Source organism: Cervus canadensis, chromosome 9 (assembly GCF_019320065.1).
Source record: "Cervus canadensis isolate Bull #8, Minnesota chromosome 9, ASM1932006v1, whole genome shotgun sequence".
NCBI classification, from domain to species: domain Eukaryota; kingdom Metazoa; phylum Chordata; class Mammalia; order Artiodactyla; family Cervidae; genus Cervus; species Cervus canadensis.
The window spans coordinates 76,541,825-76,566,780 of NC_057394.1; the positions used below are offsets into that span (position 1 = coordinate 76,541,825).

The following is a 24,956-nucleotide window of genomic DNA, read 5'->3' on the forward strand; positions in this document are numbered from 1 at the left end:
CTCAAGAGAGAAAATTATGCAACTTCCAGAACTAGACATATAAAGATTTTAAAACTACATTTTAAAATGTATTTATACTTTCAGAAAATATTTTCTCCCTAGAGCAACCAAGAAAAATACTTCTATCACACACATCTCAATATAAATGTGCAAATAGGCATACATACTCTCCAAGGGGAGAAAAAGCAATTATGTTGTTATAAATCTGCAATGATGCAAAACACCTACTAGCATATCTGAATTGAAAATAGCATCATCTTACCTGAAGTTCCTGGGTAGCAGATTGAATGGACAGAAAAACAAATAAGAGGTCTATTTAAAATGATTATATTACAGATACTCAAGTGCATTTGTCTTAGTTTTAACACAACAGCAACTAACAGTGCTAACAGTATATACTTCAGTAGAGGCACCTTAAAAAAAAGGCAAAGATACACAAACCCCAAAGAGAAGAATTAGTACCAAACACCGGAAATTCCAGATCTCTTAGCAGTGGATGATGTAGCTGGTAACAAATCATAAATACAATTTCTGAAATAGCTTTCCACTTCAGTGACAACTTTGGTCTGTCTCCTCAACACTTTTTTTTTGGAATGTCTAAATTTTTATTTGTGAGAAAACTGTGAAATGTCATGGAAAGACTAATGAGGGTCATCTGCTGGGGGAAAAAAGGTGGCATCACCTGATCCTGCCCACAAAAGCAGAAGTGTTTGTGATCAGGCTGTTTCACTGCTGAGGTGCAATTAACAGCAAAGACATAGCACCCTTTAAGGATTCTGAAGAGTTCAAAGGCAAACCATTAAAGATTTAGTCAATACATTGAGACTAACGAAAGGGAATAAATATGACAAGAACCTTGTCTGTCTTTTTTTATAAATGTGTTTTGATCTAGAAGCCAAATATGCTTACCTTTTGCAGAAGAGGAAATACTGAAATTATTCACCAGTGACAGTACAAAGGAACAGACACTTAGAATGCCTATTCTGTGCCCGAAATTATGTGAAAAGCTTTACAGAGGTCACCTTACTTGATCCCTCACATCAACTCTACAGGCAGGTATTATCATCCCCATTTGATAGATGAGGACACCAAGAGAAGCTACTTCGAGGCTTAAACTGGGTCAGAGATTGAGCTAAAATCAGAGCTGGACCTGCTTTGACTATCTGTGACTCTGTAAGCAGGCTAGAATCCCTTATTGTAACCTTGTGGAGAAGTAACATTCTCAAATAGTTTATTTTATTTGGATAAAGTACATACTGTCACACTCTTGTGTTTCTTATAAAATCATAATCATTTGTTTTCAAATGATGAGCATCTAAGGTTTTCCTTATTTTGATAGAAATAAGTCAGTTCTGCAGTTGTGTCTGATTCTTCCACTTGATAGCATTCCTGCCAGATCCCTTCACGTAGCCCATTTGTCTTTGTATGAGACTGAAAAAAAATGATGCCTCTCTTGTTTATCAATTTTTTCCTCCTTAGTTTAACTTACAGAGTGAAAAGGGTACTACCTAAACTTGAATTCTAGCCTGAGAGCAAAGATGAGGTCAGTTGCCCAAATCAGGAAGTTATTAATCTTTTGACATTCCATATACCTCTAGCTCATTTTGAAAATATTCAAAACAGCTGCATTTTGCATTACACTTTTTAAACAATTCTCACCACATTTACTTGTTGATTTCTTTATTGCTAGTTATGGTTAACACAGAAAACTGCAGAACTTTTTACTGGTTCAAGAAAATTCAAGGTGAAGAGCTGACATGTTTTAAAGGTGCCTTTAGACTCTTAAAAGGACTAGATCTGATAAACCTGTTTTCAGGGAAGAATTGGTGAGGAAAACATGCTTCATTCTGAGGACATGACTCTCCCTTGCTGGCACAGACAGCCAGGGTCATCAGTGGCCAGTAAGGACAAAAATAGACAGCTCCATGACCTAGCTTTGACATAAGTGGATTGGTCAGCAACTTCCCTTCTTTTAGGGAAGGTAAGCAGTTACCTGAAGTATCATTTTCCACAAGTTTATAATTAGGAGATGCCCACCTGCCACAGGGCTTCCCTGGTGGCTCAGATGGTAAAGAATCTGCCTGCAGTGCGAGAGACCCAGGTTCAATCACCAGGTTGGGAAAATCCCCAGGAGGGGAATGGCAACCCACTTCAGTATTCTTGCCTGAAGAATCCTATGGACAGAGGAGCCTGGCAGGCTACAGTCCATGGGGTTGCAAAGTCATGTCAGACTTGACACAACTGAGTGACTAACACTACTACTACTACTTACCATAGGATATGATAAGCTTGGAACCTTGGCTTCCATTTGAACTGCGTGACTGGCAGAAAGCCGTCTATCTGGGAAGTATAATGTGCAGCCCACCACACACCAGGCTGGGTAGCAGGCATTTTTACAGACGGCAACCTCACCGAAGGGAACTTAGTGTCCATCCCAGGAGGAAAAAGCCTGCCTCTCAGCTGGAATATGCCCCCAAGCTACTGAAACAGTGCTCCTCCTTCCATCCCAGTTTTCAAAAACATGAGTCATAACTGAAGCACCTTATTACCACAATTATCACTCAGATACACAGATCTGCATCTGCCTGTTCAGACTTGAATTCAGATGCTCCAGGTATCAAAAACCAGCCAAAAGCAGAGCCAGGAGCTCTCTTATATGTTAAATCTAGTTTCAAGTTCTGAGGATTTCAAACAGCACAAAGATGCCAGGCCCTCAGGCTCTGATCGCAGGCTGTAGCAGGCAAACTTTGAAATCATCACATAAAAGCAACTTCACGCTTAAAATAATGAAATGCTTCACATGTTTTTCCCAGGCACCAGAGAACAGTCTGAGACCGTCAATGTTTCTGTTTTTTTTTTTTTTAAAGTTTGCCTTCAGACTGTACACACACAGAGTCACCGTGTGGCCATTCAAAGTCAGATCTCTGCCATTTAGAAAGAACTTGGAACCGCTTTGGCTCTGGGCTCAGACAGGAAGGGTGGGGTGACTTTTGCCCAAGTTAAGCTGTTATACTTTGAATAAACTGATCCAAAATAAAGTTTACAAGCTTTCTAATTAAAGAACTCACTATTTAGCAGGTAGAAAGAAACCGTTTCATTAGCAAAGAAAAGGCTGAGCGGATGGTTTTCACTGAGCCTGTGCCTACCTCTCCATCCTCCAGCTCCACGTCTAGGAAGTCGAAGTCTCTGAAGACCCGGAACTGCTGCTCGCTGTTGGTGTCATCCATGTTCTCCTGCTCCCGGGCCCCGTCCTCAGACGACACCAGGCTCGTCTGATGCTCCAGCAGGTCCAGGTCCCCGCACGACGAGAAGATCACCTGTGAACCGAGAGGGCTCTCCTGAGAAACCGCTCTCCCTTCGGTGGTTTGAGCTACAGAACCCGTAACTGGCTCCTCGTAGCACTGTATTTCCAGTACACACCTAATTCCTTAAGTGGGTATTTTTAGAATGTTCTTTTATTATTTATGTTGGACAGGTGCCTTCAGATTAAACTCGTTGCAAAGATGCAAGTTCATGTACTAGGAAAATGTTCGAGTCAAATAGTTGCTTCTTAATGAAGACTGGATCCTACGTGTGTGTGCATGTGTGTTTCAACTGAGCGTGTCTGTGTTCACAGACAGTCTGCAGCAGCCAAGAAATTTTCCATTGTTTCTACACTGACCGAGGTTAGAGACCGTATAGATTCACACACACCTGCACATCACATACATATTATCACGTAAGATTTTAAGGACTACTGATGCCAACAAGATATGTTACTATAGAATGAAGTGTGAGAGCAAAGGATTTAACCCTTTGAGAGATAAACCAGGAGGTGGTAAAGAAAGAGAAAGCTAAGTCAAGAAGTACAGAACTTGTTCATCTGAATTACAGAAGAGAAGCCGAGCAGCCGTGTTGAGAATTCACACTTAGATTCCTGTCCTGTTTATTTAAACAAAACTTTTTTTTTCCTATTAAAATTTTAATATGTCAGAATTTTAAAATTATATGTTTAGGTTCATTTTTCTTGGGCCATTTTAATATAACTTCTCAGGAATAACAGACTTGAAATAAATCTAAATGTTTTGCCATGCAGCCTCTCCTGAACATAGACTGACATTAAACAAAATGAACAGTGTTCTTTTAATTTAACCATTATAACCTCTTGGTCTTCCTTGAAAGTAAAAATTCATAAGAATTTAAATATAACAATTGTCTCTCAACAGGAAAAAGTAAATGGATTTTAAATATACTTTTTTTTTTCCCCTCCAGTGTTTTAAGAACAGTCATAGGATTTGCACTAGGTTTTTATAAAATGGCACAACACACCGTCTGTACAAGGATTGCAAATGGGTCCACGAGATAAACAGCGCTGAGGACCAGCCACCTAGTCGGGGAGATGAGAGACGAGGATTTTTTTTTTTTTTTTTAATTGGAGTATAGCTGCTTTATAATGCTGTGTTAGTTTCTACTGTATAGTAGAGTGAATCAGCTCTATGTGTGTATACATCCCCTCTTTAGGTCTCCTTCCCACGAGGTGAGGACAGAGCACTGAGTGGAGTTCCCTGTGCTATAAGGGAGGTTCTCATTAGTCATCTGTCAGTATTTTATACATAGTATCCACAGTGTTCAGTTCAGTCGCTCAGTTGTGTCAGACTCTTTGCAACCCCATGAATCGCAGCACGCCAGGCCTCCCTGTGCATCACCAACTCCCGGAGTTCACGCAAACCCATGTCCATTGAGTCGGTGATCAGTAGTGTATATATTGTCAATCCCAATCTCCCAGTTCATCCCACCTGTCCTTCTGCTGCTTGGTATCCATATTTGTTCCTACTTTCTGTGTGTCTGCGTCTGCTTTGCAAATAAGTTCACCTGCACCATTTTTCTAGGTTCCACATAAAAGTGGTATTACATGGTATTTGTTCTTCCCTTTCTGACTGACTTCACTCTATGACAGTCTCAAGGTCCATCCACGAAGAGACCAGCACTGATTTCCTCAGCTGAGTGCTCCCTTTCCTAGTTAGTGCGGCTTTTCTTAGTCGTAACACAGTAAACAATTGTAGCTTGAAAGGCCACAGCACAGAAGCAGGCAGTTGGGGTCTGACGGGGAAAGTGTAACCACAGGGGTGGAGAGAAACGGCCCTCGCTGGCTGTGCTGCTGTGGAGATAAAGGCTGCCATTCCCCTCCCTGGGGCTGGGAGGCTCCTCCGCCCTTCCTGTCGTCAGCCCTGGTCCCTCGGCCCTCAGTGATGTCACAGGAGCAGCAGCAAACCCACCAACCAGCAACTTGGAAGGTGACTTCAAAGCAGGCAATGCTGCTTGCTGGAGCACATTCCAGGAGGATAATAAGTATCAGCCTTTACTCTAGGTACCTATGAGTCTCTCATATTTCACCTGGTCATGAACTACATTAGCATATACATTTTGGAATTTTAAAAGCAACTCCCCAGAGAAACCATTTGCTGGTTCTGATTTTACTTGAGAAATAACTTGGTTTGCGATCTTTTCTGGTTACATTATAATAAAGACGCTACAATACAGGTGAAATAAAAATACCTGGCAAAACCAAACCTTTTGCTGCAGTGTTCTCACACACAATTTTCTAAATTTTTAAAAAAGCTTCAGAAGTTAACTTCTGGTACTTTAGTTATTCATTTTATTTCAAAGCCCAATGGTATATTTTTTTTTCCAACTGTAATATCAATAGAAGTTTATGCAAGAAAAAAAATCACTGTTTTCACCTTTACATGAGTAAAATAGTGACATCATGTTAAGAAATGTGTGTACAGAGTAAAATTATACACCAAAGGAATGTGTATCATGTACAGTAGTGCAGGAGACAGTCACATATACCTATTTTAGGAAAGTCTGGGTATATGCTTTAAAAATCAAGATACTAAAAGATAAAAATAATTTGAGTTTTTATTTGCCAACTTGAGTTTTTATTTACCAACTGGAGCAGACAGCCAGTAACATCTTTCATTGTTTCTGAAGTAAGTCATAAAAATCATAGTGTGGCGAGAAGTCTAAGAGACTGATCAAGATGATGGATGTCATACTTGTAGTTCATAGTTGAATCCTCTAAACTACATGACCAAAAGCAAAAGTGATAACGATACCAAAATAAATATGATACATGACAGAACTTACTGATGGATTCTTGCTTAATCCTACTTCTTGGCCACACAGAGAAAGGACGTGCACCAACTTCTCTTTGGTCCTCTTCTGGAAAAGAAGCACACAGGCAGGTTTTAATCTGGGGACCTGTGATCAAATCCGCTCTAATCCTGTGGCCATCAGCCACACAGGGCCAATCCACCTGAGATGTAGCCAGTGAGAATAGAGAGATGTAAAACACATGAAGATTTGGTGTGAAAAAAGAGTGTGAAATGTCTCATCAATGATTATATATTGATTATATGCTGAAAAATATTTTAGATATATTAACTAAAATTTTACTAAAATTAACTTGACCTGCCTTTTTTTTTTTTTTTAACTTTTTTTCAAAAGATGACTGTTAGAAATATTTAAATGAGGCTCACATTGTATATCTACTGGACAGTGCTGATCTGGATATTCCTGAGGGAGGGGATACGAAAGTCAATCCCTTGGTTCTTCAGTTCAGTTCAGTTCAGTCACTCAGTCGTGTCCGACTCTTTGCGACCCATGAATCGCAGCACTCCAGGCCTCCTATCCATCACCAACTCCAGGAGTTTACTCAAACTCATGTCCATCGAGTTGGTGATGCCATCCAGCCATCTCATCCTCTGTCGTCCCCTTCTCTTCCTGTCCCCAGTCCCTCCCAGCATCAGGGTCTTTTCCAATGAGTCAACTCTTTGCATGAGGTGGCCAAAGTATTGGAGCTTCAGCTTCAGCATCAGTCCGTCCAATGAACACCCAGGACTGATCTTTAGGATGAACTGGTTGGATCTCCTTGCAGTCCAAGGGACTCTCAAGAGTCTTCTCCAACACCACAGTTCAAAAGCATCAATTTTTCGGTGCTCAGCTTTCTTCACAGTCCAACTCTCACATCCATACATGACCACTGGAAAAACGATAGCCTTGACCAGACGGACCTTTGTTGGCAAAGTAATGTCTCTGCTTTTTAATGTGCTATCTAGGTTGGTCATAACTTTCCTTCCAAGGAGTAAGCGTCTTTTAATTTCATGGCTGCAGTCACCATCTGCAGTGATTTTGGAGCCCCAAAAATGAAGTCTGACACTGTTTGCACTGTCTCCCCATCTATTTCCCATGAAGTGATGGGACCAGATGCCATGATCTTAGTTTTCTGAATGTTGAATTTTAAGCCAACTTTTCCACTCTCCTCTTTCACTTTCATCAAGAGGCTTTTAAGTTCCTCTTCACTTTCTGCCATAAGGGTGGTGTCATCTGCATATCTGAGGTTATTGATATTTCTCCCAGCAATCTTCATTCCAGCTTGTGCTTCTTCGAGCCCAGCCTTTCTTATGATGTACTCTGCATATAAGTTAAATAAGCAGGGTGACAATATACAGCTTTGACGTACTCCTTTTCCTATTTGGAACCAGTCTGTTGATCCATGTCCAGTTCTAAGTGTTGCTTCCTGACCTGCATACAGGTTTCTCAAGAGGCAGGTCAGGTGGTCTGGTATTCCCATCTCTTTCAGAATTTTCCACAGTTTATTGTGATCCACACAGTCAAAGGCTTTGGCGTAGTCAATAAAGCAGAAATAGATGTTTTTCTGGAACTTTCTTGCTTTTTTCGATGATCTAGCGGATATTGGCAATTTGATCTCTGGTTCCTCTGCCTTTTCTAAATCCAGCTTGAACATCTGGAAGTTCTCAGTTCACATATTGCTCAAGCCTGGCTTGGAGAATTTTGAGCATTACTTGACTAGCGTGTGAGATGAGTGCAATTGTGCGGTAGTTTGAGCATTCTTTGGCATTGCCTTTCTTAGGGATTGGAATGAAAATGGACCTTTTCCAGTCCTGCAGCCACTGCTGAGTTTTCCAAATTTGCTGGCATATTGAGTGCAGCACTTTCACAGCTTCATCTTTCAGGATTTGAAATAGCTCAACTGGAATTCCATCTCATCCACTAGCTTTGTTCGTAGTGATGATTTCTAAGGCCCACTTGACTTCACATTCTAGGATGTCTGGCTCTAGGTCAGTGATCACACCATTGTGACTATCTGGGTCGTGAAGATCTTTTTTGTACAGTTCTTCTGTGTATTCTTGCCACCTCTTCTTAATATCTTCTGCTTCTGTTAGGTCCATACCATTTTGGTCCTTTATCGAACCCATCTTTGCCTGAAATGTTCCCTTGGTATCTCTAATTTTCTTGAAGAGATCCCTAGTCTTTCCCATTCTGTTGTTTTCCTCTATTTCTTTGCATTGATCGCTGAGGAAGGCTTTCTTATCTCTCCTGGCTATTCTTTGGAACTCTGCATTCAAATGGGAATATCTTTCCTTTTCTCCTTTGCTTTTCGCTTCTCTTCTTTTCACAGCTATTTGTAAGGCCTCCTCAGACAACCATTTTGCCTTTTTGCATTTCTTTTCCATGGGGATGGTCTTGATCCCTGTCTCCTGTACAATGTCACGAACCTCCATCCATAGTTCATCAGGCTGTCTATCAGATCTAGTCCCTTAAATCTATTTCTCACTTCCACTGTACAGTCATAAGGGATTTGATTTAGGTCATACCTGAATGGTCTAGTGGTTTCCCCTACTTTCTTCAGTTTAAATCTGAATTTGGCAATAAGGAGTTCATGATCTGAGCCACAGTCAGCTCCTGGTCTTGTTTATTACTCCCCTTGGTCATCTTTCTTGTGTGCTACAACTTTCAGTCATTAGCAGGCCCTTCCTTATACCTAAATTAAATCTCTTATGTTACAACACAAATCTCTTTACCCCAATGGGAGGATAGCTTTACTTTCTGCAGAATTAAATTTGATTATTTGCAAGGCATGTTAAATCTTTCTCAACTTATTCTTCCTATAGTTAAACAGATTCAATTCCTTTTGCTTTTCTTCATAAACCTTTCTTTTCAGTTCCTTTAGCATTGGGATTCTTCCACAAATCATCACATTTTCCAATGAAATAAACTAGGTCTCAGAATGATGGGTGAGTTGAGAATGAAAAAGATGAGTAACCACAGCCTAAAAAATGTCAACGTGCTTCAGAACTATTCTTATTAAAGCAATCACCCTAATCGCTTGAAAATGATTTTTTTTCCCTTTTTAACCTGATTTAAGTTAATATGGAGCCTGCAAGGAGGCCAGGATCATTCACAGATTTTCCTTCTTGATGGAACTCAGTTCCCTGCATCCTTCTTGAGACACTCAATATGGTGTCATTTCAAGGTCAAAGACAGGAGGGCCTTGATGTTGAAGAATGGCAGAAGATTCATTAACCTCTGTCTCTAGATTTTAGTGGGCATTTAACATTCTGGGAAAAAGTCAATAGAGGAACATGGAACTTGGCCGTGCATGTGTCTTCTCTTTTCCAAACCCCCAAGAGTATAGCAGGTTCTCTGTTCAACCGGCAGTGAACACCCACTGAGAACCAGCTCGGCCCCAGCAGGTGCTGCGCTGTAGGCTGCCTCTTCCCAGCCTCTGAGGGTGAGGAGGAGTCCTGCTGGACGTGCACACTAAGGGGTTTTCTCTGCACAGCATCCACTTCTCCTCCCGGCAATGCAGTTCCTCTTCTCCCACCAGGGGACACTCTTCCTCCCTCGTAGGGATTGCAAGAATCCTTTCTCTAGAATGGGGCTTCCCTGGTGGCTCAGAGAGTACACAGTCTGCCTGCAATGCAGGAGACCTGGGTTCAACCCCTGGGTCGGGAAGAGCCCCTGGAGAAGGGAATGGCAACCCACTCCAGTATTGTTGCCTGCAAAATCCCACGGACAGAGAAGCATGGTGGGCTATAGTCCATGGGGTCAGCCAAGAGTCAGACACGGCTTAGCGACTAACACTTTAATTTTCTCTAGAATTGCTGTGGATGTCAGGGAGGGAAGGCCTCTACCCTGAAAGGGTCAGAGGCAAAGACCATGTAAAATCTGGAGCTGCCAGAGGTCGCTGGTGCCTCACAGGGAAGAACCTGCCCGAGGATGAAGTCAGCAGAGAGGAAAGCAGGTCTTTAGGGCCGGAAGGTGGGGCCGTGAGGACGAGGGAGAGGGTCTAAAGATTCTGTATGCTCGAATCCAGCTCCACTTGAAGCCGTGATACAGGAGTGAACATGTTCCTTTTTCACTTCAGGCAGTTTTTCACTGGGCTTCTGGCACATGTCACCAAAAATAATGCACAGGTTTCACTTGACAGCAAGTCTGGTGACATCAATAACCCATAGAGTGAATAGAGACAACGCAAGCACAGAGAAATCTGGTTACCTGCTCTGCTCCTCGTGTCAGCCATGCATGAACCCCTTGACTGGATCCAGGGCCAGCTCGCAGGACAGCGTGCAGCCCTGCCACAGAGGATTGGTTGGGAGAACTGGGATGTATTATTTGGAGGAAAAAGGACTCATCTGGGTGAGTGGTAGAGGGGGTAGGCTAAGTGTCTGAAGGGCTGCCATGTGAGAGATATGATTGCATTTTCTAAGCCTTAAGAGAACTAGGATCAATGAGTAGAAGCAACAGAGTGTCAGACTTCAATTTAACATAATGAACTCTTCAAAGAGTAAAGGGGTTCCTCGGAATACAGACGCCATGAGCTCCTCATCGCTAAAGTGCTGATGCCCAGGTGGGTGACATCGGGAGGGTGGCTGCCCAAATCGCGTATCACAGTTGGGTTCAACAGGCCCCCTAAGCTCCCATCCAATCCTGCGAGTCGAGGACTCTTTACCTGGGAATACTGGGGCCTTTTCCAGCTGACAGGGACAAGGACGTTGGAGTTGGAGCCTGAGGAGGTGGAGGATGCGCTCCGGGTGACAGCCATGGCCCTGGGCTTCCCGTCACGCCCAGAGGAGTTCTGCAGTTCATCATACCGCCTCCCGATGATGGGCGTCTGCAGGGAAAAGAGCAGAGAAGCATACATTGCTCTCTCCCATCCACAGTCCTTGGTATGTGGCTCGGTCTCCCAGCAGCAACCAAGAACTGCTTATTTGATGAAAATGTACAGAAGTTCAGTGTTACATGGAGGCTCATTTCCCTGATGTTCAAGAACACATCCTAAACCATTTTGCTTCCCTGGTGGCTCAGATGGTAAAGAATCTGCCTGCAATGCGGGAGACCAAGGTTCGATCCCTGGGTTGGGAAGATACCCTGAAGAAGGGAATGACTACCCACTCCAGTATTCTTGCCTGGAGACTTCCATGGAAAGAGGAGCCTGGCAAGCTACAGTCCCCGAGGTTGCAAAGAGACACAACACGCAAACCATTTGGCATCTTCAACACATTCCCACCCTCTTGAGCAGTTGAAAACAAATCCAATTGCTTGTTCTTAAACACACTTCAGAAATGACTGTAAAGATGAGAAGGAAAACATGCAGGAAAGCAAATTATTTTCAAATGTTTAAGCTTGAAAGACTTTCTTAAAACAAGACCAAAATTCCTTCCCCTCATCCCAACCTGTACTCACCAATTTTATACTCTCAAGTATTTGAAAATTTATTTAAATCTATGTTTTCAATTATTTAAATGAAACAGTCAGGGCCAGGTTCTTGAGCAACATTTAAGAAATTTCACTTCCTGAGGGGTCTGTAATGTGGTGGCTAGGTAGGCAGCACCTCCCAAACTTCAGCCCCAAGGGGGTCTCTGCAGAAACCTGTTCAGAGGCCCACATTCAGGGATGAGAGACACTGGCTGAGAGCGTTCCACCTGTCTCTCCAGGCCCATCTTTCTGGAGCAACTGGGTCTCTGGGGCATGCAGCTGATTGCAGGTTTTCTGTACCTCTTTGGAACAGAATAAACTTTAGTAAAAGAATAAGCTCCCCTCTCTTACCCTAGCAATATAAACTGTTTAAAATGGAAAAATATTGATTTGATACCTTAATGTCATATATAAATATCATAATAGCAGCAATAAACAGTGTCTCATCCTGAGTGTTGAATGGTCAATGAGACGATTGTTTGAAAAACACCCAATCTGGCTACAACTGAGCCAGTAAGTTCCATGTCAGCAGACCTAGTTTATTCCTTTAGTGAACTGATTCATTCAGCCAAGCTGAAGAATATGTATGAAGTATGTTCATACATTAGACACTGTACAGACCGTAATTACAAAGTGGACAGACCATGGTTTCTGCTTTAGGGGGCTTATTGGTCATGGGGTAAGAGACATGAAAGCAAATGTATTTTTATATCTTAGACTAACATACTTAAGTACAGGTTTCCAAAAGTTTGTTCATGGACCAGCAGGTAAATCTGACTATTTTGTGTCCTCTTTTCTTCCCAACTCCTTAGTTTGGTTCATAGGTCTCTTCTCCCCACATTCCCTTCATTCTCAAGGCAAGAATTTAAATAGTGGTCCTGTAAAAAGCAGTGTGGGAGACTCCCTGATGGTCCAGTTTTTAGAACTCCACGTGCCCACCGTAGGAGCCATAGGTTTGATCCCTGGTCAGGCAACTAAAATTCTGTGTGCCATGTGACCCCCCCCCAAAAAAAATTCCTGGAACTTAATAAAAATGAAAATACAACATATCAACTTAAAAAAATTATTAAAGAAAAAAAAGCAGTGTGGCTTGGGGAAGTGACCATAAAGGCAGATTCCATAAATCTCGGTCATTCACTGGTTTGGCTACAGTCCAGGAAGCAAGGTTGCAGATACAAGACAGGATGTGGCAGCAGTCAGATAAAGAATGAGTGAAGATCATGGTTTAAAATGCTTAAGATCATTCCATTTCAAAAATTGTCTTTTCTGTGGAATCGCTTTTATATAACTGAGGCTAGCTTCTATTTTTAAAAGCTGCCAAATGAGGGCCCCTGTGAATGTGTTCTTAAAAAAAAAAAAGAAAAAATAGAACCTCATTAGGCCTTAGAAGCTTTCATTTGACATAAATGTAAAGTAAGTCTCCCCTTCTCTAGGCGGCTAGTTTTGAACTTTGCCACTATGTATTCATGCTAAAGTTTACGGAAACAGTTAACATACCTCTGAAATATCAAAGTGGAAGTCTAGGGTTTTTCCAGGTAATTCCTTGGATGCGCTCGTCCATACTCGATGTATTTCTATCTTTGAGAGGTCACTGTGTTGGTAGGAAGGCAAAACTAGGCTGGCAGATCGAGAAACCACCAGCTTCAAGATATTCAGAGCTTCTCTCCAGTGAATGCTCTGAAGGAAATGAAACAGTCAGTCAATACTTAAAAAATTATTTCATTAAAAAAACTAACATGCTCCTAGCTACTGAAACTTCTCATGACCCGTCAGAACTCACTGATTTAAAACAGTGCAGGAAATTCTTTGATAAGTAAAAGGCAAATGACATAAAAAAGATAATTTATCTATAAGAGGAGCTACATTTAGGAAATGAGCAAATAAAAAAGACCAGCTTTGTCCACATTCAAATAAACAGAAGTTTAAAATAACAAGGTACCACTTTTGCTAATAAGGTACTTCCTTAATTTGAAAAGCAAAACAAAACACAAACAAAAAAACTCAACCCTCATTGCAGTTAGGCTGCTGTTTCCTCACTCCTTCTCGAGATTCTCCCTGCCTCCAGTGTCCATCCATGCTTCCTGCCTCTCTAGCTCCTTCTGCTCCATTTGCTTCCTGGGCGTCTGACCTCTGCCCTCAGCCCTCTTCTCTTCTTGTCCATGTCTTCCTCACGACCTAACCCCGGAGTCTGGGAACCATTCTTAACTCCCCTCTTCCCTCCCTCCTGAGAATCTGACCCCTACCCCTGCCCACCTCCATTCCTGTTGGCACTGACTCAGCTGAATCCTCCCTGGACTATTTCAGTGGTCTCTTAACTGGTTTCCCCACTTGCAGCCTCTCCTTAGGTCTATCAAACCCATTCCAGCTAGTGATCTTTCCAGAATCTTCAGCTCAAGTCACCTCCCCACTTAAACACCTTCAAGGGCTCCCCCTGGTGGACAAGGAGGAGTCCACCCTCTTCAAGCAAGGCCTACATGGGTAATCTCTGAATTCCCCACACCAGCCGACGTCTCTTAGCCTCTGTGCTTTTCCTCACGCTATTCTCTCATCCTGGAATGCCCTTCCTCTGCTTCCTTATCAAACTCCTACTCTTCCTGTAAGTCTCACTGTGTTTCACCATCTTTGTGTCTCTGACAACTCCCGGGCAGACCGAGACACTTCTCCCATAAAAATATTGAACATGGATAACCAGCCCAATAAACGTTATTATTTGCCTAGGAGTTGGAATAAAAGCACATGTAGTAAAACGCATTCCCTTCATTGTTAAATTCTGCACAAGGGAGGTCATGGTTTGATATGAAATTAGCCACCATTCAAGATAAGATCTCAAGTACCCCAGGGATGGTCCACAGGCCTAAGAACAGGTAGTCTAATAAAACAATTTTTTTTTTTTTTTAACAAGGGGCAAAGATGTGAACTGACCCTCTGTCTCTCGTGAGTGTCAAGTGAGAAAGCGATAATGATCATCTACCACATGGTACAACTGTTACTGGAGCAATGCCACTTCAAGAAAACAAAAAGCTTGAAAATCATTTTTAGCATTTGCAAATTCTGCAAGTAATGTGACTGGTGAAGTGAAGATGGGGAAAAAATGTTGAAATTGTCAGGCTTAGTCAATGAGTTTAATCAGAGAAAACCGAGCATTTGCCCTTGAACTGTGAACTCACCAAGTACACAGTATATTTTGTTTGTTGGAGTATTTTGAAGTACAAGTATGCCGATTTCTTAGCCTTAGTTCCTTCAACCCTAAGTGACAACATTCACCTCTGAATTAACCCTTCTCTGAAATACCTGGTCTAGAACCAGACACACACAAGTTGCTTCTTCCTTCTCCTTTGAAATAGAACCCCTCAAACAAGACCCTGCCCCTGCCCCCCAAGCCGGGACATGCTTTCAGCATCTGGCCTTTAAGCTCAGGAGGCAGAGGTGTGTCCTCTGAAGGCTCAGGAACGCACCGGGGCCTGGTCCTGTCTTTCTCCTCAGGACACCGCTCAGGGTGGTGGTCAGCCACCGTCCTGGCTGCTCTCACTGTGTTATGGACATCGAGAAATGAACACGCAGCCTGGCACCCATATAACTACGGCCAAGTATGAGCTCCGTGCAGAGCCTGTCTTTCTGGAACGACTGTCTGGAAACATCCTGGTTCAATACTCACTTGCACGTATTTTTCAATGGTCTTCAGAACTTCCACGTTGAACTGCTTTACCGGAACGGCAGAAAGGTCCATGTAGCTGAGCAGACTGTAGATCACCTGCAGGAGGGGCTGCTGCATGCCGGGGAGGCCCTTCTCCAGCAGCTGCGGGGGCAACGCGCGGGGAGAGTCAGCCTGACACCAGATGTCCACACAGAAGCACCAGGGTCCCCTAGTACTTTCATGACTGCACATTTCCTTAGGAGGGAAAAGAACGCCCTAACTACTGAAGAGGTGGAGATGTTATCAAAGGCAATGCTGCAGGTCTGATATAATATATATCATATATATATGTATATATGATATATATATATGATATATAAAACATAATATTCAGGGACTTCCCTGATGGTCCCGTGGTTAAGACTCTGCTTCCACTGCAGGGGGCACTGGGTGTGATTCCTGCTTGAGAAACTAAGATTCCACAATGCCGCGCAGCACAGCCTAATAAATAAGTAAATAAAAGGTCTTTTAAAAAAGAAAAAAGCTTATAAAAAATTTTTTAAAGAGCTAAAAAAAATTCACACAATGGAATACAAGATAAACCTCAAAAGGAAAGCATCAAATACCACCAGTGACTGAAAATTATAAATGAAAACAAAAGAGATACATCTATAAATAATCAAATTGATGATAGCACTGGGGAGGATATAAGAGGAGTGGAATCATCGGTGGAAACGTTAACTTGGATAATCTGGCAATTGAGATCAAGAGAACTAAAAGGGTTCATATCTTTTGAAACAGTAATTACACTTTTAGGAACTTTTCCAAACCTAGAGACAGATACTAAGGTTTAAGTACGAGATTTCACCAAGGCATTATTTATAAAGGTTTAAAAAAAAAAAAAGAAAAATCTCACACAAAACAAGAAAGTTCTGTAAGCAATTTAAATACCAAACACTAGGGAAATGGATACATAAATTATGGTAGTCTGTATGATGAAATACCATGTATTCAATAGAAAGTTTTTAAAGACAGTAAAAGATATTAGCTATATTAAGTGAAATAATAAAGAAGGGATATATAGTTTCTATATAATAAATGATGCTAACACTGATGTAAATGGGTGTATGTTATACAGAAATAACACAGGAAGGACACCCAACAAAATCTTAATAGTGTTTCTCTCTGGATAATTTTAATTATTTTGGATGATTTTTCTTTCTTTCCTTTTTTTTTTTTACTGTTCTGTACCTTCTGAATTTTCTCCTATGAACACATACTGCTTTTATAATCAAGAAAGAAGTCAATGATATTTTCAAAAAGGAAAGAAAAATAATGAGCAAACTGATGTGACAGACATAATGAAAAAAGTTACAGTTCAAAACTAAAAGATAATAGAAATGATTCAAAGAAACAGTGAAATTCCACATCAAAAGTGGCCAAAAGAACTGAACAGTTAACAAATGAGGAAATACTTACACAAATCTATTGTGTGGAAAAATGAGTATCTTCAAAAATATATGCTTTGTTAATGAGTTCAGAGCACACAACCGTTAAACATAGTTAAGTCCTTAAATAAGATCTGAACACCCAAAATAATTTGAATAAAATCTTCCTGTCTCTGGCATGTGCTGACAGGTACCAGGGTAGTAAAAAGGAGTTTACGCTTTGGAGGCAACTATACATCGTTTCAAAGGCTGCTCTGATGCCTTATACTTGTGGTAAATGACCAAACCCGGCTGATTCTCAGAGTCTCTGTTATAATCACTGAGTTGTTGTGAGAATCCGTTGTTTTAACTGATTCTATTCAGCATCTATGATAATATATAGTAAGCGAATACACGATCAATAAACGAAGTTAAGGCTCGTATTATCAGTTTCACATACATATTTTACCCATGGTGATGGTGGTGGTGTAGTCGCTAAGTCGTGTCCGATTCTTGCGACCCCATGGACTGTAGCCTGCCAGGCTCCTCTGTCCACAGGATTTTTCAGGAAAGAATATTGGAGTGGGTTGCCATTTCCTTCTCCAGGGGATCATCCCAACCCAGGAATCGAACCCGGGTCTCCTGCATTGCAGGTGGATTCTCTACTGAGTGAGCTATGAGGGAAGCCCACTATTTTACCCATAGAAACTGTAATCGATTTTATCCTCAATTCAGAACTTACCTCTGCCAGGTAGGTAACCATATTCAAGGTGATGTCAGCATAGGCTTCATGAAGGTACCGGCAGACCACATTGACCCACGTGGCACAGTCCCTCGTGTAGCTGTGTGTTTTATAAAGAGTCATGACGTGTGCAAGATTGGAAAGTTTGGGGTTCTTCTCTTCCAAACAAACCTTTTATGAGAAGAAAGTCAATTAGGGATACAACAGCCTGATGAATAAGGAAGAAATGCTAGCAATTTTGCTCTAAGCCCCAGCATCCTGGAAAACTGGTCGATACATTTTTGGGGACAGTCGCAGAAGGCTTAGTCATTTAATTTTCACCAATTTTTTTCCCACTTATTTTCTCAATAATGAAATGACCATGTGAATCAGCCACCCAGAAACGTGCATTACTAGTGATATCAGTATCTTCAGGTTTATGAAATGTATCACCCCGAGCCTGGTAACCTCTGTCCAACATCGGGTCTTGGATCTGCCTGAGGGTGAAGCCCTAAGGCATACCTGAGCGATTCTCTCAGCTACATCCTTACAGAACTGGTTGGGGTTTTCAAAATGCTGTATCAGCTGGGGCAGAAGACACAAGACATTCAGTGGAAACCCTGGATTAGAGAAGATACAAATGGAGACACGTGAATATGGTGCATTTGAGCCATTAACAGCAGGAAGGCCTATTATAGATTTTCTGAGTAGATGCAAAAGCAGCCTTTTGAAGTAACTTTGATCTAACATAAAGTCCATGATAAATGTACAACCATAATGGCATCCATTCAAAGCAAGCACTGAAGTAGATCTGCAATTTTCAGGTACAGTGCTGTCCTGCTATCGACTGTTGCAAGTAAGAATCATTGTTGGCATAGATTTTAAAAAGCGGATTAAAATGAACTGAAGCACTAGTTTGAAGTTTTTATCAAAAAAATGTATTTTAAGGAAAACTTGTTTGAAAAGACAGGCCAATAAATTTAAGTTATCAGAAAGATTCTTTGAAATGAGGAGGAGTAGCTTAGTTCTACTGTATTAAGCTTTGGCTTCCTGGAAAGAACTGTGGGCCACATGCCATGGTATTAAAAATCTGGTTTGCTGATTTAATTCAAAACAACAGGGAACCAAGGGAATTTTCAAGAGGAAAATAAAGGCTCAGAAAAATAAAAGATTTAAGAGTTAAGAAAAAAGAGAAAATGTCTGTATAAGAGCGATGGAATAAACTAGCACTGTCTGCAATGTGATCTGGAAAGCAGAAAGAAAAATCTCATGTATTATTCTTGCCCCTTTTACACAACTGCCTTAAAAACATCTTCAATATACATAGTTAAGACTTATGCAGGGCTTCCCTAGTGGCTGAGTGGTGAGGAATCCTCCTGCCAATGCAGGAGACCCAAGTTCAATCCCTGGTCCGAGAAGATGCCACATTGAGCCTGTGCTCGAGAGCCTGGGAGCAGCAATTACTGAGCTGACGTGCCGCAGCTGCTGAAGCTCACACACCCTTGAGCCTGTGCTCCACAACAAGAGAAGCCACCACAATGAAGAGTAGCCCCCACTTGCCACAAGTGGAGAAAGCCTGCTTGCAGCTAGGACCCAGCACATTAAAAAATAAATTTTAAAAAATTAAAGAAAAACTTCTATATAAATTTTAAAAGAAAAACTCTTCCCAAAGAACCATTTTTAAACACAATCATTAAAAGTGCTAAGCCCACAGTATCTTATTACACTAAACACATATTCCACCATGACCAGAACTTAAAAGAGGGTGAGCTTTACCGATGGCTTGAGATGAGTCCACCATGGCTACTTTGGACACTGGTGTCAGCAAACTGAACAGCTGCAAGGTAAGGTCGGTGGTAGTGAGGGAGGTGAACCCCTTCAACAGCAGCTGCTGCAACCCTGAAAAGTCTGCCCACTTGAGCTGCGCCTGGAGTTTCTCTAGTTTTTCTCGGTTCTCCGCTTTATCGAGCGGCATGTGAGCCAGCAGTCTGTTCAACAGCCTCAGGGCCATTAGGTACTCAAACTCAAAATCAGATTCCATCAAAGCCACCGTGACCCAAAAGATGGTGGCCAACAGGTTGGTTGGATGGTTTATGTGTGATGGGTCCGTGAGGCTGTCCTTCAAGGAGGATGAGCTTCTGGTTTTCGAGGACAGGCCTTGTTGGGTACAGGCCTGAATTCTGTCCAGGGTGGCACTCCGAGGTGGGTCTGAGGACCGGTCGACAACACCGAACTTCTTGGGCACAGAGAAGCTCCTTTGATGCCGGCTGCGTTCCGCAGTTGCGGTGTTGCCGCTAGCCGCCCCGGGGTTCACATTGAGCTGTCCCGTGCTCTTTCGGCTTGCTGTCAGTTTAGTGTTAGAGCTTAAGTCTGGCGATGAAGAGCTGGGTATAGAAATTAAAGAGTTCAACAGGAATCCAGCGCATTGCAGTGAAAGGCTAGTCCTTTAAAGATCCATCAACAAAATGGGGAAATCATCCCTTGGAAATATTACTTTCTAATCATTTTTTTCCGCATTCTTAAATGAAAAGGAATATGTTTCCTTATTCTTAAACATAAAGGTGTGAAAAACCAAACTTAACCAGAACAATCCTCATGAACAAAACAGCAAAACCAAACACTGACTTTAACTTATTGAAAAGTTAAAGAAATGGCAGTTGGCTCTAGAGTTTACTGATCATTCATTTAATTTTTGTTTGAATTTAGGTGAGAATAATTATGAAATAAAATGTGTCCAATAGGTATAAATGTTACTACTCTATTAACTGACCGATAAAAAGAACAGACACAGAAATATCTAGAAAGAAAAATGTAAATGCTTGTGTTAAAGGACAATTTTGGCACTTATAAAATTTATGAAAAATGATTTCTAAGTCTATTTCTATCAACAATGTTGCTGAATTTTTACTGATATAGATTAACCAGTGGGTTTATACAGATAAATATGTATGATATTAGTAATTACACTAAAATTACCTATTATAAAAATGTTCACCTTAAAAATGAAACAAGGCCCAACCTGCTATAACATTATTGATTCAATTTCAAGCAAGATGAGCTTAATTATTCAAGCAGAATATGAAACTGTGAATGATTTTAAATGGGAACAGGAACAAAAGGATTAAAAACTAAAAAAGAAAGATCCTAAAGTAGAAATTTCTTCAAGTAAAATCAACATTTATTTCAAATGTTTTTACGGTGATGGATCAGATAAGTCTTGTATATATGCATTTAGAAAAGGATGCTTAATTTGTTTCTATAAAATGTGATAAATAGGATAATTATATAAAATATGAAAAAATACTCAAAGAAATAGGAAATTAAAAAAACTAATATTTGTATTACTTAGAAATAACACATTGTCTAACTTCCTCTGTATATATGTGTCTGTTGTAATTTCCTTTTTTTTTTTAAACTGAAGGAAATGTCATACATACTTTCTTGGGTCACAAACAGACTTCAAAAAACTAGATTTGTTCTTTAGACTTTGCCCAAAGTCCAGGCTTCTCCCAAATATTGAGTACAGTGTATCTGATTTTAAAATATTGTTCAGCTGATGCTCACCGAGATAGTACAGTTAAGAGATCAGTGTTCTTCAAGCAGTCAGACAAGTTGTCCACGGCAGCTTCCAGGGTAAGAAGGGCTTCCATGACATAACCCTGCCAGACACACAAAGACAACATTCTGTGCTACTGCTGGCATCTTGAAGATAAATTTAATGGATACAAACTTTATTCCAATATTGATACCATCTTTGAAAGCTGGACAGTTATGGGTTCTTTAATTTACAAAGAAGTTTTAAGGGCCACTTAGGAAACTCAGATGGCTCAGGAGTTAGCAGGTAATCATGATGATTTCTCTCCCTACATGTGAGGTTTTCAACAGACCAGTCTCATTCAAAACCCAACAGGGAGGGGTAAGGCTACAGTGGGCAAGCGTGGCCTCTTGCTGAGGGGGATGGTGGGCATTTGAAATACAGAGTGGCAACATCTGGAAGCCAGAGATGAAGAGATGAAGGATGAGAAGGGCTATGATTTGGGGCATTTTAAAGTATGCTTCCAATGACCAGAGGAGAAAAAGAAGCTGCAGTCTCCAGGCATACAGCCCTCTGAGATGCAGAACGTTTCTGATGGGAAAGAAGGGCTTGGCCCCAGCTACAGAGCTTGTAATGCCCCTGGCCTTCCACCTGTTCAGCTCCCCAGTCTCCGGGTTCCACAGTCCACAGGGTCCTCTTGTGGCATCTACTCTGCCCACTATTTCTTTAGGTTTTCTCAGTTTATGAAAGGCCAGTCACACAGACAGGAGTGGTGCTCTGCACAGACACAATAGCACCCCCACCCCCTTCTCTGGGTGAGCAGGCTGCACAACTACATCTCAGGTTGTTAATAAAAAGACAAAAACAAGACAAAATACCTCCCCTGGCCCCCACCAAACAAAATCAATAAAAACAAAGAGTTGCCAAAGGATTTCGGTTATTGGCTCAATAAAAGTGTCCACTGAATTTCTAGAACAGCACCCCCTCTGGAGAGATATTTGTAAAAACAAAAGTCAACTTCTAGAATTTTTAAATAAATTATACACGTCTGAAAGGCTGGGATAATTGGCAGGAGGAAGAAAGTTCAAAGAAAGTCATTAACTCCTCGTCTCTGCACTGAGAGAAGGGTGCATGCCCCCGGCTTTCCTTCTGTACCTGAATCTCATCTCCGTGCTCGCCAATCACCTCCACCAGCCGGGAGAGGAGGTCCGACAAGGCGTGTGCTGACAGAGGTTGTTTGAGGGCCCGGAATATCTGGAAGGACCGGCCGGCATAGTGCCGGGAAGAGCTGGCGAGGGCCGTCTGCAGCGCCACTTCACTCAGGTGCTGCTCCAGGTGGAAACCTAGGGCGCGGGGGGCGGGAGCAGGTCAGCACTCAGCTGCCAACCAAGGCCGCCGGTCAGCTGTGCGCTGACAACAGGCTGACTGCACAGCGCCCCCTCCTGGTGGTTGGTGCTTGTTTAAAAATGAACCCTGTGATGGGGATTGACGGCCTACCACGGACAAAACAGAGCTGATGACTGTGTGTTAAGTCGCTCAGTCGTGTCCGACTCTTTGCGACCCCATGGACTGTAGCCCGCCAGGCTCCCCTGTCATGGGATTCTCCAGGCAAAAATACTGGAGTGGGTTGCCATTTCCTCCTCCAGGGGATCTTTCCGACCGGGGTATCCAACTGGCATCTCTTACCACTAGCACCATCTGGGAATTCCTCTAACTAATGAGAACCGGCTGTATAGCGCAGGAAACTACTCAGTGGTCAGTGGTGACTTGAATCGGAAGGAAATCCAAAAAAGAGGGGATATGTGTATATATAAGGCTGGTTCACTTCGCTATTCAGTAGAAATGTTCACCTTAACACAACATTGTAGAGCAACTATACTTCAATAAAATAAAAAATTAAAACCAAATCTGAATCAATCTTAAAGGGGCACAGTGGAATAGAAAGAGTTTGGAGCAAGCTTTGTGGGGTAGAAAGCTTCGGAGCGATATTGTCCTGATTTTAAATGAGAGATTTGGGACGCTGGGAAAGAAATTTATTCTCTGTGAGCCTGTTTCCTTGTCTTTACCTTGTGAATCAGAGCATCCGCCTCAAAGAGTGGTTGCGAAAACCAACTTAAAAAGGACTTAGAATGGTGTCTGACACATCACTGGTGCTTACAAATGTATTATTAGTTATTCTGCTGCTACTGTTTGGCATCATTCTTCTGCACTTTTCACATAGCATATGTACGCTCCTCTGTCATACGAGAATCTGTTAGACCCAAGTCTTGTGAATGAAGAGGAAAGTGATGAGTGGATCTGACCGGCCAGGTGGTGCAGTGGTAAAGAACCCTCCTCCCAATGCAGGAGACATAAGAGACCTGGGTTTAATCCCTGGGTTGGGAAGATCCCCTGGAGGAGGGCATGGCAACCCACTCCAGTACTCTTGCCTAAAGAACCCCATGGACAGAGGAGCCTGGCGGGCTATAGTCCATGGGTTGCACAGAGTCAGACATGACTGAGGCAACTTAGCACGTCCGCAAGCACAACCAAGGCCTGGGCCAAACTCCCTGTTCTTCAGAATCACCAGTAAACAAGCAGCCGTGGAGGTGCAGGCACTGCAAAGAGGCAAGGACTGGTTCAGCTTTCACCTCCTGAGTGTCTGTTCTTCCAACAGCATGAAGGTAATCTCAGCCCTCAGAAAACCATCTGATCATAATAAAATGAAAACATAAGGGAAAATCCATGGCTGAATTCTGGGCCATTAAATCCTCCACTTGTTGCCCCTCTTTATGTGCAGAAAAATCAGGCTATGCGAGTCAGTGGGCCTGATTAAAAACAGCGATTTGTGCTGTCTCCATGATGGAGAGGCTCTCGGGGCACATTTGATGGTTCCATGAACGTGGACCAGGAGGAAAAATTCAGTGTTACTGTTCCCGGTGCTGCTGCCTGGCTGTCCGAGCCCTGGGACACGCAGTACACCATATAAGACAAAGCTCCTGCAGCACCAACAAAGTGTCCTGGAAAACAGACGTAGACACGTTCAGGGTAGGAAACACAGGACTTAACCCTTACAGGTGGTTCACAACCTATGAAGGGATATTTCAAAATGGTTTTTTACATCTTTGTTCTGCTTTTTAAAACATATTTTTCTATGTAAGCCATTTTATATGTGGAGGTTAGGTCCCATGGTGATGAATAAAAACTTATTTAAATCACGCTGCTGGAGGGACTCCCCTGGTGGCCCAGTGGTTAAGACTCTGCACTTACACTGCCTAGGAGTGTGGGTTCAATTCCTGATCAGGGACCTACGATCTCACATGCCACACAGTGTGGCCAAAAAATCTAAAAAAAATGAAAAAAATAAATCATACTGTTGGAAGTATTCTAGCAGGATTGCTGACCCCCAGCCCCCTAAGATGATGTCCTTTGGGAAAAGCTATTTAATGAGTGGCAGAGAAAAGAAAGGGGCTTCCTAGGTGGCTCAGTGGTAAAGAACCCAACTGCCAGTGCAGGAGATTTGTGTTCAATCCCTGGGTAGAGAAGATCCCCTGGAGGAGGAAATGGCAACCCACTCCAGTATTCTTGCCTGGAGAATCCCATGGACAGAGGAGGCTGGTGGGTTACAGTCCATGGGGTCACAAAGAGTCGGACACAACTGAGCGACTAAACAACAACAACGGAGAAAAGAAAAAGGTTTCCTTTTCTCCCTGTTACACAATGAACCCACATTTCTCAGTCCTCCTCACAGTCAGATGTGACCTTGGGCCTGAGTTCTGGCCAGTGGGACACGGGGAGATGCACTGGATGCCACACTCAAGGCTAGCAGGTAAACTCCTCCGGGGTAACCCTCCACACACTCTGTTCCTCCACCTGCCCCTGGACACAGGGGGTTGAGTAGAGACCTCTGAGCCTAGCGGGTGGCAGAGACACAGAGCGAGGAGGGTCCCTGAAGCACCAGGTGGAAAGCTGCTCCCAAACATCCACACTGAACTGTTATGAGATCCAGAAACAGCCTCTTGTTTAGGTCTCTGAGCTTTGGGGGTTATTTATTACAGCGGCTATGCTACCCTGACTAATATAAGTGTTTCCAGGAACACATCTTATTGTGCTATA

At 42.3% G+C, this 24,956-nt stretch overlaps 1 protein-coding gene across 6 annotated transcripts in view; it reads right to left on the reverse strand.

Annotated features, from left to right (window-relative positions):
* FRY (FRY microtubule binding protein) overlaps positions 1-24,956 on the reverse strand; it is a 424,070-nt gene that overhangs the window by 27,379 nt on the left and 371,735 nt on the right. For 4 of the 6 annotated variants that reach the window (XM_043477466.1, XM_043477461.1, XM_043477463.1 and 1 more), the window contains 11 exons: positions 22,017-22,204; positions 20,891-20,985; positions 19,103-19,710; positions 17,849-17,946; positions 17,348-17,518; positions 15,200-15,340; positions 13,042-13,221; positions 10,799-10,960; positions 6,130-6,204; positions 3,147-3,317; positions 263-271 (listed from right to left, as the gene is read on the reverse strand). In XM_043477466.1, coding sequence (XP_043333401.1) covers positions 263-271; positions 3,147-3,317; positions 6,130-6,204; positions 10,799-10,960; positions 13,042-13,221; positions 15,200-15,340; positions 17,348-17,518; positions 17,849-17,946; positions 19,103-19,710; positions 20,891-20,985; positions 22,017-22,204 — 1,898 coding nt within the window. The remainder of the gene's footprint in view (positions 1-262; positions 272-3,146; positions 3,318-6,129; positions 6,205-10,798; positions 10,961-13,041; positions 13,222-15,199; positions 15,341-17,347; positions 17,519-17,848; positions 17,947-19,102; positions 19,711-20,890; positions 20,986-22,016; positions 22,205-24,956) is intronic. The other 2 variants (XM_043477462.1, XM_043477465.1) reach the window with 1 other exon arrangement.